Genomic DNA, 12,500 nt, shown 5'->3' with positions numbered 1-12,500 from the left:
ACACTTTATCCAAAGAAAAAAAGGGAAAAGAGATGAAATATAGGTAACCAGATGTGCTAAAGCAGATGTGTTATCATTGGTTTGTTATATATTTCTCCAAGCTATTTGTGAGATACATTTTGTGCCATGTTTTGTGGAACAAAATGTATTACAGTATGTGAGCAAAAGGCATCTTGGGATGTTGACAGGTACACTTTTTTTTTAAAACAAACATATGATTACTTTTGTCTGAGACATGTTTATTCTAAATCAAACTGTATCTGTCACTGCAGCCGCCGTCCCCTTCTCTGCGGGAGAATGACCCTGTGGAAGCGGCCGGTGAAGAGGAGGAGGAGGAGGAGGAGGAGGAGGAGGAGGAGGAGGAGGAGGAGGGAGGACTATCCCCGGTGACCATGACAGCCGAACCAGAGCTCATTGAGAAAACCACAGAAGAAGTTGAGATCCAGACAGCATCAAAGCAGCACGGTGGCAAAGGTGTGTGCATGTGTGTGTGGCTGGTTAAAGGTAACCTTAGGTTTATTTAATGTGTTGCCTTTTAATGGAATTCTTGCTTAAGTACTTTTGTAAGAAAATGATAAACTTAACTGATATATTCAATTTTGATAGAAATGATGAGTTTACTATTGTCACCAACTTTATTTAAATGTGTTTTAAAATATCAGTGTTGTTTTTTTTATAATTTTCTTCTGATGAGAAAATCATAAACCTCATCAAACATAGACCACATGACACATGACAATAAAAACACTGTGCAATAATAGTTAATATAGTTTTTTTTTCTGTCTGTAAATATTATATATTGTGTTTTTCTACTGTTTTTATTGCTTATTTATAATACTTGTTTTTTATTTTTATTTTTTATTTTTTATTTTTCATTTTTCATTTTATTTTTATCTTGTCTTTCTTTGCTATGTCTCTTGTGTGCACTTTACTCTATGCTGCTGTAAGTCTGCAAATTTCCCCGCTGCGGGACTAATAAAGGATTATCTTATCTTATCTTATCTTATCTTATAATAATAATAATAATAATGCTGATAATAAAAGCGATAATCATGATATTACCAATAATAACAATAATAAAAGTTAAAGCTAGTCTGTAATCTTTTCTCTTTTCCTTCTGGGTTTGGCTGCTGGTCTCACAGGGATGTGCGAGCTTGATTCCCTCACCAGGACGCCATGTCTACCTGTTCAGGGAGCTTCCCTGTCACAATGTAACAGCGCACACTTGGAGGACAAAGCTGTCCTCGTTGATCAGTTCCATATGGAGGCACAAGTAAGTGTGAGAATGTGCATCTGTCCTTTTGGTTTTTTGCATTATCAAAACTGGTCAAAATGACTGAAAAGCAATCCATGAAATGCACCAGCCTACGAATAGTCGGACTAGCCTTTGTTGCATCTCTACTCCCAATACTTCTGTCTTTAATAAAGGCTAAAAACAAAAATATAATGTCAATTCCTTTGCCAGTGAGGAAAGAAGTAGAGGACATTGTCCTTATTAAAAGTTCTAATACCATGATGTAAGAATTTTTCGAATACAAGTAAAAGGCCTGCATTCAAAATTTTGCTTAGTAAAGTACAGAAGTATTATCAGATTTTTTTTTAATATATTGTAAAAAAGTACTCATTATAAAGAATAGCACTTTTAGTGTTATATCATTATTTTATTTTATATTATTGAATTATTATTACTAATGATGCATTACGTGTATGATATCTTAGTTGATCAAGGCAGTTCCAAATATTTTATTTTCCCTACATATATATATTTTGCGCCATATATGTGCCATATATATACATATTTTTGTATAATATTTCCTCCTAAATTGTAGTTGTAGAAATATAAAGTAGCATGAAAGTTATAGAAATATTCAAATAAATTGCAAGGTTTTAAAATTTGTACAGAAGTACAAGATTTGGGTGAATGTGTGTGTTATTTTGCACAGCTGTTGGAAAAGTTAGCCTTGGAAGATGTACTCTATGTAAAATACATGATTTTGGGGCTCTTTTCAATACATCATTACTTTTTCAGTTATGATTTTCAGCATACTTTCAGTGGTGCACTCGCATTAGCTATAACCAGACTGACAGGATTCCCTTTATAGTGTGAACATACACAGCATGCCTTAACCTCATTCATATGCACACTTTAAAACTAAATCGATAAGCACAGAGTGGCTTGTGAATGTTAGAAATGCATTTAAATTAGGTAGAAGTTCAAAATGTTCTTGATGTCGGTATTACGTGACAGCTTCACTCTCTAATGTTCATTTTGTCGCCATTTTGTAAAATGTTAAAGCACACCCGTGTTCATCATACACACAGTTCTTTATGCTGTTACCCATGATGTTTTTTTTGCAAACACAGATATCATCTCTGGCAGCTACATAAGTTGCTGTTTTGAATAAATGAAAGGAGAACCAGTAGTTAGAAAGAGCAGCCATATGTAGGTACAACGGCTCAACAGACAAAGACTGTAAAGAGACACAAATACACAAATAGCGTGGAGTTTTTTTTTTTAAACAAACATAGTTATGATTACTGTTTCCCAACGAAATACATTGTGTGTATACATGAGACCTACCACACGGTTGGATGTATTTCCTTACATGTCAAGCCTTTTTTTGTTTTTGTTTACATCAATGTTTACTTGCTAGGAGTCATTCAACTCCCTGCTGTTGTTGGTGCATTGCTAAAATTCTTGGCACATTACTGCTACCAACTGTCTATCAAATGTGTGAAACAAGATCTTTAAATAGTGTCGACCACGTGTGCACAATACAAACAAAACAAGGACAGCTCAACTAGTTGTCAAAATGTTAACGGGGTATTTTTAAGTGAAAATGCACTGTTCTGTGTGATGGTGTATTTTTTTCATCCCTAGCTCATGGAAGCCAGTACTTCTGTGCCAACTTAACACCACATGTGAATAGTGGTGTTAGTAATCAACATCCCCAATTGATTACTAGCATCAAGGCAACTATTTTTGTATTGCACATTTTCTGAAATTTGAGGTTTAACATGCAAATTATGTATTCATCTAATCAAATATGTGTTCATTTACACACATTTCCAGAATAGAAATCTGAGTTTAAGCCTGTTTCAAAATTGTTTCATTTTGTTGATAATGTAGAGTTAAAAGTTTTTACTGAGGGCATTTGGGATATCCGTTTTTATCATTCCATAAATCATTTAAAAAGCCATTTAAAAAAAATGTAAATGATGAAAAAACATAAATGTTCCATTAATCAGACTATGAATTAATTGAAATATGAACAAACCCCTCCATCAAAACTGAAAACATCAGTTTTCCTCTGGCACTGTCTCTAGTGACTTTGACTTGTTCAGGAGCAGGTATCATCTTTTTTCGTCATGCTCATTTATTTGCTTCTTTGTTTGACCCCCCACACTTCTCTCTACCTACAGAACCAGATGCAGCATGACAGAATCACCCACGACTCCTCAGACTTTAACAGTGAGTGTTGCTTTTTACAGAGAATCTCAAAATGTCTGTGTGTATTTGTGTTTGGTGGCTGGCGATGGTAGCAGGTAATCAGACTGCGCTTCGTTGTTTCCATCGTAGGCTTGGAGTCGAAGATGGAAGTCGGTGTGTCGTCCTGCCTGCTCACACCCACTGCGTCTCCGAGAGACTCAGGCATGTCTGAGGAGCGAGGGATGAACGGAGGAGGAGGGTGAGTACAGCAGAGATACTGGAGACGCTACAGACACAGATTCATTGGGTTGGCTTGCTTGCTTTTTTTGGGATCTGTTACAAAGTCTGTTTTAGTAAAGAGAGGTTCTCACTTCACTGTAGTTTGACTCTGTGAGGTTAATTTCCATCTTAACATCCAATAATTCACCATCAGGCATTTCATGTTTTCTCAGATTCGTGAAATCCAAGATAACTCCCTGACTGTATAACCTTCAACCTGCATAACAGAATTAAGTGGCCACGCGGGGGCAGTGTAAACAAGTTGGGATAACAAGATTGACATATCATCACCTTTAAAATTGATATGGCGAAATTACAAAGCAACATCATTATTTATTTGGAGGCGTGTGTGTGTGTCCTCCTGATGAATCTAAGTACAATATTCACTCTGATTCAACTACTGAGGGAAATATCTGTCTCTTTAGCTGTTAAATGCTCCACTATGTTCAGCATGGAGTCTCTGACTGTCTCTCTCTGCAGTTTGGTGCTCAGCAGGGAGTGTACGGTGGGTTTTAAGAGAATGTTTTTAAGCTATGAAGTATTGAGAGTGAACCAACACTGTAAAGTTGCAGCAAAACGTTGAGCTGATACTTTCTATAACGCTCTGTAAAGCCAAGGGATACCGCAGATTCAGTGAGTTCATTACTATGAGTGACCCATTAAACAACAACACACTAATACATTGTTAATGTGAAAATATTGATAGTAGCCGCTTTAAAATAAAGTGAAACAAAGTCTGGCCATTCAATATTAATCAGAACTCAATATCTGATTCTCCTGTTCAAACTAACAACGATACAGTGTTATCTCAAGGTTCATGGTTTGATTTATCCATGAATGAAAACATGGAAATCACAGTATACCATTCTAATAGACCAACACTTAAAACCATAAAAAAGCGAATGAACAGTCATTAAACCCAACATTAAAAATACTACATTCCTTAATTAAACTCTCAGCTCTGACATAACGTTACAAGTTTACGATTTCAACATCTCCTGCAGGTTTTGTAATGGGCCTACTGCCCTCTTCCTCATCTCCCTAGGTTTATGAAGTCTGAGGGGGCCAGTGGGAGCCCAGTGGACTGGACAGTGTCTGATGTGGTCAGTTATTTCACAGCAGCAGGTTTCCCTGAACAGGCCGCTGCCTTCAGGACCCAGGTGAGCCTGTAATCCCTTTAACAAACACTGGAGGCCACCAGAGACAGCATTTATGGCTGTACTTGAACCTTCAACAGTTGTAACCTTTATCTACCTACCCACGATGCTTTGCTCTACTCATTAGGAAATCGATGGCAAGTCTCTTCTCCTCATGCAGCGTAACGATGTTTTGACTGGCCTGTCAATCAGACTCGGGCCCGCCCTCAAGATCTATGAGCGTCACGTAAAGGTCCTGCAGAAAACACACTTTGAGGATGAAGACTGTTAATGACCGTTATGTCTGTATCTACATATAGCTCAAGTAATCCTATAAAAATGCATGCATGATATATACACTTTACTTCTCATCTCATGTCAAACAGCACACACACACACACACACACACACACACACACACACACACACACACACACACACACACACACACACACACACACACACACACACACACACACACACGCACACATTCCTCTGTTTCTCTTCCTCTGGCCCTCCAAACTGTTCTGGTCCAGAAACGACACACATAAATGAGACTGGATGGAGAACGAGGATCTTCTACCAAACAGAGCACAAATGTTGGAGGGGGAAGGCAGACTAATAACATTTAAAGATGCAGAGGTTAAAAAAAGTAATGCAATTCTCTTTTTTTATTTACAATGATCAAGCACTTTTCCATTTCTTGACTAAACTGTGCAAAATGGTTTGTTTTTAAACTGTTGTTTTGTGCGGACCTTTATGCACATTTTGAAAGAGGTCGTGGTTATTCTGTGTGGAAGTACATTTCCTTTTTTTTGAGGCTTTAATGCAAGGGTTTCTCGCTTGTGGGTGCCTGTTTGTCATCGTAGACACATTGGATGTGTGTGTAATAATCACAGAGCATGTTGGATTGAGCAGAAAAACATATTAGAAATTGACCAGATTAAATACATTCCCAGAAGCTGGACTGACTCGTCATAGTCCTCCTGTATATTTGGATAAAATCCGGTGCAGGGTTCACAACCTTGTGCAAACAGTTGTTGGTCAAAGCAATAAGTTGATAGATCCTCCTAGACGTTTGAGGGGTTGTTGAATCTTGTCAGCTCTTAAATTCGACAGGTTGTTTTTGTGTATTTTAGTGTTTGAGCTGAAAATCTATGACATTCAGTTTTAAAAAAATGTTTTTAAGCCGAGCTAGCCATGATCTGCTCTGGCCTATGCATCAGCACATCAGGGGCCGGTTTCACAAAGACAGACTTTGACTGTGGCTTGCATCAAACCAGTCAGACTCCAGATGGACATCAAAATTCATCCGCTGCACGAAGCTTAGGAAGGCACAAATTTGCAATGAATTGTGAATTAAGCCATGTTTTCCTCTTTTTTCTGTCGCTGATTGTTACCATGGAAAAATGGCCTTAGTTTATAGTCAGCCTGGGGTTAATGTGGTCAAGTTTTTAGGCCTTGAAATAAGTCACTCTAGACACATTAGAGTAAAGTCTAACAGACCAGTCTGAGATATCTTTGTGAAACTGGCCTCAGACTCTGCAGAACTGTGAACAAACACGCCAGCTAACTGGTCTGTAATCAGCAGAACAATCAACTCAAAACTGAGTGTAAATATATCGAAAATAAGTAAATTTAATACATCAGCCTCCACCTGTAAGTTATTGAAAACAAATATCTAACTGGAAGATGATATCGCAGGGTAAAGCCGAGTCAATCAATCAACTAATCTCATACCACCAGCAGTTTTGAACAGTTTTTACCGGTCAAACTTTAGAAACCAAATGCTGTCAAATGATCACACATCTCATTCCCATCTTCACTGTAACGGTGTACATTCCAGATTTGGCATCTCTTTTTTGTGCATGCGTTATTAAATTACTTTTTTTTGTATTCAGCATATTGGTTTTATTTTGTGAATGTTTTCATTCCACTCTCCACACACTGATGGTCAAATCAACATTTATTTGTGCATTCAAATCTTCTCTACCTCTCTCCCCTTGTTTTTTCTCTTCACTTTCTTTGCAACTTCCATGAACATATTTTCAGGTTATTCCAAGTAGTCTACTGTGCATGTTTCTGTGTTTGCTGCCCCTGTTAGCATTCAGATAATTTTCATTGTCGATAGTTAAATCTGAAGGAGAGGACAGCTGTGTCTGAGTCCTGATTCTCACAAGGGGAATGTAAAGTGCATCTATGGCCTTGTTGCGTGTCTGAAGTTCTTTGTGAAAGGACAATTTTAGTAATAAAAGTTTGAATTAAAACACCACAATGTGTCCATTCTGAGTGTGTGAACGCATGTTGCATGTACTGTGTAAACAGTGTTTGCGTATGGCTGTGTTCATTTGAGGGCTATGTGTGTCTGTGTGTACCAGGAACAAATGTGCAGATGTGTGAGGGAGGGAATCCACACAACAGGTCTGTTCTTTTCGACAATAGGCTCAATGCGCCATTTATTTTGACCCATAAATATTTATAAAGTGTTCTACATGTGTCTGCATTTGCTGGTAAGAAGCAGGGGGAGTAGGAAATACCACGCTATATCTGTCCTGGGAAACTCTCCAAGGTAAGTCCTCTGGATATGTGTGTGAGGGTATGAAAGTGTTTGTGTGCACACGATGGGGTTACAAATAAGACAGGGAAGCAGACGGGCATATTTATACCTCCACTGATAAACAGATAGACTGCAGCTCCCACAAACATGGTGGTTCTGGGCATTGGAGGAAAAACAAATGACTGAGACTCTCAGCTGGGAACTTCAGGGCTCCAGGAAGACCGAAACCCCACCAGGGCAGTTCAGATCTGGCAGAACCTGAAACCGTTGGTCTCAATCACAGCTGAACCACACAAGATCGGCTCCTGAATATTACACAGTAAACAACTTCGGACGACGAAGCGGATCTTGGAGTGAAAAATTGAGGCTATCTGACGAGATAAAGGAGAGCAGTCATGCCAGGCTCAGGAGGAGCAGAGTGAGTGACAGCTGCATGTGTGCAGTTTGTGTTTGTTTGTGTGTGGATATGTGTATGCATAGGGATATTTGAACATACTGTACAATATTTAGCATTTGCATATTTTATCCAGTATATGTTTGCTTCACAAAACTGGTTCTAACTTATAAAGTATGCAAATGGCATGTGCAGTTGATCAAGTTTTAAAAAATATAGACTATTATTTACATCAAATTCAATCTATTCATAATGAGTCAATAAGTTTTGTTGTCCGTGCACAGGCCCATGTAGTTGCTACCTGCTGAGCCAAATAGAGTCTAAATACAGCTCAGTGTCACATGAGGAAATAAGAGCTACAAGTGCAAAGCCTGCATGTCAGAGAGTCAGAATGTGTCTCTTGTTTTTGAAGCTTAAAGGGAGAAGATTTCTCCACTGCCATCCTAAAGCAGAAACACAGACCTAACAGACTCATTGTGGACGAAGCTCTCAATGAAGACAGCAGCATTGTCAGCCTGTCACAGGTCTGTGTGTCGGAGGCTGACAAATATATATATATATATTTATAGTATATATATTTGTATTTATTTTGAGAATTTTGCGTTTGCACTAGAACAAAACGGAGGAGCTGCAGCTCTTCCGGGGGGACACGGTGGTGTTGAGAGGGAGGAAGCGTCGCGAGACGGTGTGCATTGTCCTGAATGATGACACCTGTGGGCAAGAAAGAATACACATTAATCGTGTGACGCGCAGCAACCTGCGTGTCCGGCTCGGTGATGTCATCAGGTAGACTTCACACCTGTGCCATTGTGTGTGGTATGGAGTTACATGTGAGGTTTGACAATCTGGAATGACCAGGATGTTTGTGTTATCACAGTATTCATGCCTGCCCTGACATCAAGTACGGGAAAAAGATCCATGTCCTCCCTATAGATGACACCATCGAGGGCCTGACAGGAAACCTCTTTGACGTTTTCCTAAAACCATATTTTCTGGAGGCTTACCGGCCCATACATACAGGTATTGGAACTCCACCATGTCACAGTAAAACAGCTCTGTTCATACTACGATCGTGTCATCACCTCACCATCATCTAGAGCAGCGGTCCCCAACCCCGGGCCGCGGACCGGTACCGGTCCGTGGGTCATTTGGTACCGGTCCGCAGAGAAAGATTATTTATTTATTTTAATTAAAAAAAAAAAAAAAAAAAAAAATACTTACCGGCCCATACATACAGGTATTGGAACTCCACCATGTCACAGTAAAACAGCTCTGTTCATACTACGATCGTGTCATCACCTCACCATCATCTAGAGCACCCTTAGATGTCCCTTTATGTGGTGACTTTTTATCCGTGTTGCCAGGTGACATCTTCTTGGTGAGGGGGAGCATGCGGGCGGTGGAGTTCAAGGTGGTGGAGACTGACCCCAGCCCTCACTGCATTGTTGCCCCAGACACTGTCATCTACTGCGAGGGGGATCCAATCAAGAGAGAGGTCTGTGAGAGATTAGGGTTGTGTGCCAACTCTATACCAAAACACTTGTTTAATTTAAAAAATATTACTAAATGCATGAAATTTTGGTAGTTGGAGTGGAAGAAATGTACCATGCTGTTTGTTATAACAGGTAATGATCTGAGGCATTACCAGACAGACATTCATTTCAAATTTGAAAAAAGATTTAGTATTAGTTAGTTTATTGTTAACTAAACACATATTGAAGTTCAACTTCAATATTCTACACATTCACTCTCCTTTTAAACTGGTTTGGACACATTTATCCGTCAGTTGACCCATGATTAGATTAATGTTTTTAAATTCACTGCATGATCATCTACCATATTTTGTCACTTTTTCCGAGCTATCAGTTACTCGTCTCTTAACTTTGAACATTGCATTGGAGCTCCATGAACACCACACTCAAAAATGTTTCTTTGTCTTTTAAATGGTACTTAATTCATGTTTTTCTATTGTGAAAGATCTACATATTGAAAACTAGGTAAGAATTTGTCTGTATGTATGTACTAGCTGTGACACAAGGTTGTCTGCAGACTAGATTCCCCTCATGCAATAGATGTAGATTTCTCAGCAGCACATTCATGCTGCAAAACTGTCTGGTCCATCTCATCTGCAAGCTAATGAGGGAAACTAAGTTTGTCATCTTGTAATTTCATGTAACCTTATTGGCATCAGGAACTGCTGAGAGTACACCACATTTATGACTGAGAATGAAATCAATCAGGTCTGAATCTTGCATATTGCCTTTGGCAGGACGAGGAGGAGAGCCTTAATGACGTCGGCTACGACGACATCGGAGGCTGTCGGAAGCAGCTTGCCCAAATCAAAGAGATGGTGGAGCTTCCTCTGAGACACCCTGGCCTTTTTAAGGCTATAGGAGTTAAGGTGTCATACATATACACACAGAAAACCTGATCCAATCCGCTTTTATTTCGGCTTCCTTTGATTCTAACATTATCTTTTAATGACTCAGTCGGTTGTTCCCTCCCCTCTTTCAGCCCCCCAGAGGTATCCTGCTGTACGGCCCTGCAGGCACAGGAAAGACCCTGGTGGCCCGAGCTGTAGCCAATGAAACTGGTGCCTTCTTCTTCCTCATCAATGGTAAGGCTTTGTTTTCACGCAGTGGCATTGTGAGATCATTTGAATGCAGGAAAAGAGGGAAAATTAGCTGATTCTGCTCTTGCAAAATGAGAAACTTTGAAATAAGGTATACCGAGTTACTGATTGGAAATTCCAATTCACTCCTTGGTGTTCTTAATTATGGATCTGTGTGGGACAAAATATGTTTTACACACTGTGAATTATTCTGTGACAAGGTCCTGAGATCATGAGTAAGCTGGCGGGAGAGTCAGAGAGCAACCTAAGAAAGGCGTTTGAGGAGGCGGAGAAAAACGCTCCAGCCATCATCTTTATTGATGAGCTGGATGCCATCGCTCCCAAGAGAGAGAAGGTAAACATTGGAGAAGGGGTACAAGATCCATTTGTCTGCTGTATATGGTGTACAGCTCTGTATCTACATAGTTGTTAAATCTGTAACAACTGTACAATCAAGTGTGCGTTTATTTTCTCTAAATGCAAGCGAATACACGGAAAAATGAAAGATATTAGCCTGTAACTTTGTGTTTGTGTGTGTGTGTCTGTGTGCGTGTATGTGTTTGTGTTTGTAGACCCATGGTGAAGTGGAGAGACGTATAGTCTCTCAGCTCCTGACCCTGATGGATGGCCTGAAGCAAAGAGCTCATGTAGTTGTCATGGCAGCTACAAACCGACCAAACAGCGTGGACCCTGCTCTGAGACGCTTTGGTCAGGACACACACAAACACACACAAGCGCACACACTAAAAAAAATCACAAACAAATAGTGATGTCTCTCTTCAGGCAGGTTTGACCGGGAGATTGATATTGGAATCCCGGATTCGATTGGCAGACTGGAGATTATGCAGATTCACACCAAAAACATGAAATTGGCTGACGACATCGACCTGGAGAGGGTGAGAAAGTGTATCAGTCTGGACAAAAAAACAAAACTTTTTTTTCAGTCTCTAATAATTGACGCTGTTACATTAATTAGTCAATTTTAAGCAAAAACACTAATCATAAGGTAGTTCCAGCTGTTCAATTCTGAGAATTTTCAGCTTTTCTTTGTCTTATGTGATAATAAATTGGCCACCTTTGGTTTTATGTTCTGAAGAGATTTTATTTGTTCATTTTATGGAACAAACGATTAATCGAGAAAGTAACTGGTGGACTAATCGATAATGAAAAAGAAACGTTATTTGCAGCTTCAATGAAACTTGATTAATGAGTTGTGCTGAGATATCCTCATGTAACAGGATAAGCTTTTGACCACAGATACTCATATGACGAGAATATTATTGTCACATATTATAAGAAGTTCCCAATGAAACCAAATTAGAAGATTTTTAGGTGTTTTTATACTTTCTGTTCTAATATCTTCACTGAGATAAAAGTGAGAGTAAATAAAAAAAGAATTGTAAATATAATTTAAGTGAAATTTCATTTCATTAACATGAAATCCACTGTATTTCTGTATTCTATGCATTATATAATAAGATAGTAATAATATAACATAAACATTTTTCGAGAAAAAAAACCAACTCTGTGAAAAGGTAAAATGAGAATTGAGACTTATTCTTTATATAAATATGCAAATATTCAAATATTCCCTTTCAAGCGCAAACTGATTCAATTAAGTTTAATTAAATTTGCTCTCATACTGGTAGAGTTGCCATGTAACAGCACTGTCCCATTAACATCAAAGACATCATATTTTGTCAGTGTCTGGTTCCAGTGTAGAAAAAAGGAGCTATAAACAAAAACGTTACTTTCAACACTCACAATACCTTCTGGTGGCATCCATCCCAATCTTAATATGAATGTGGGCTGTTTAATGAATTAATATTAATGTCCCTGAGCTATTTAACACATCTCAGATTGCCAAAGAGACCCACGGCCATGTAGGCGCAGACCTGGCTGCTTTGTGCTCAGAAGCTGCCCTGCAAACAATCCGCAAGAAGATGACACTCATAGACCTGGAGGACGATTCCATCGACGCCGACGTGCTCAACTCAATGGCTGTCACCATGGATGACTTCGAGGTACACACACACATGCACGCAAATACACACATACTGACTTTTGTTCTTCCAGATTGATGTGGGTGTATT

General features: G+C 39.1%; 2 protein-coding genes across 2 annotated transcripts in view; both read left to right on the top strand.

Annotated features, from left to right (window-relative positions):
* Positions 1-6,231, top strand: part of samd1b (sterile alpha motif domain containing 1b) — a 9,339-nt gene extending 3,108 nt beyond the window's left edge. Inside the window, exons 2-7 of the mRNA XM_054604320.1 lie at positions 378-474; positions 1,143-1,273; positions 3,424-3,472; positions 3,581-3,689; positions 4,755-4,869; positions 4,994-6,231. Coding sequence (XP_054460295.1) covers positions 378-474; positions 1,143-1,273; positions 3,424-3,472; positions 3,581-3,689; positions 4,755-4,869; positions 4,994-5,137 — 645 coding nt within the window. The 3' untranslated portion in view covers positions 5,138-6,231. The remainder of the gene's footprint in view (positions 1-377; positions 475-1,142; positions 1,274-3,423; positions 3,473-3,580; positions 3,690-4,754; positions 4,870-4,993) is intronic.
* Positions 6,232-7,797: 1,566 nt separating this feature from the next.
* Positions 7,798-12,500, top strand: part of zgc:136908 (Transitional endoplasmic reticulum ATPase) — a 6,882-nt gene continuing 2,179 nt past the window's right edge. The window contains exons 1-11 of the mRNA XM_054604500.1: positions 7,798-7,820; positions 8,209-8,320; positions 8,410-8,582; positions 8,674-8,816; positions 9,161-9,291; positions 10,066-10,197; positions 10,311-10,413; positions 10,629-10,762; positions 10,980-11,115; positions 11,191-11,303; positions 12,267-12,431. Of these exons, the coding sequence (XP_054460475.1) occupies positions 7,798-7,820; positions 8,209-8,320; positions 8,410-8,582; positions 8,674-8,816; positions 9,161-9,291; positions 10,066-10,197; positions 10,311-10,413; positions 10,629-10,762; positions 10,980-11,115; positions 11,191-11,303; positions 12,267-12,431 (1,365 nt within the window). The remainder of the gene's footprint in view (positions 7,821-8,208; positions 8,321-8,409; positions 8,583-8,673; positions 8,817-9,160; positions 9,292-10,065; positions 10,198-10,310; positions 10,414-10,628; positions 10,763-10,979; positions 11,116-11,190; positions 11,304-12,266; positions 12,432-12,500) is intronic.

Source organism: Anoplopoma fimbria, chromosome 9, assembly GCF_027596085.1.
Source record: "Anoplopoma fimbria isolate UVic2021 breed Golden Eagle Sablefish chromosome 9, Afim_UVic_2022, whole genome shotgun sequence".
In the NCBI taxonomy this organism is placed as follows: domain Eukaryota; kingdom Metazoa; phylum Chordata; class Actinopteri; order Perciformes; family Anoplopomatidae; genus Anoplopoma; species Anoplopoma fimbria.
This window is presented reverse-complemented; position numbering and strand designations above follow the sequence as displayed.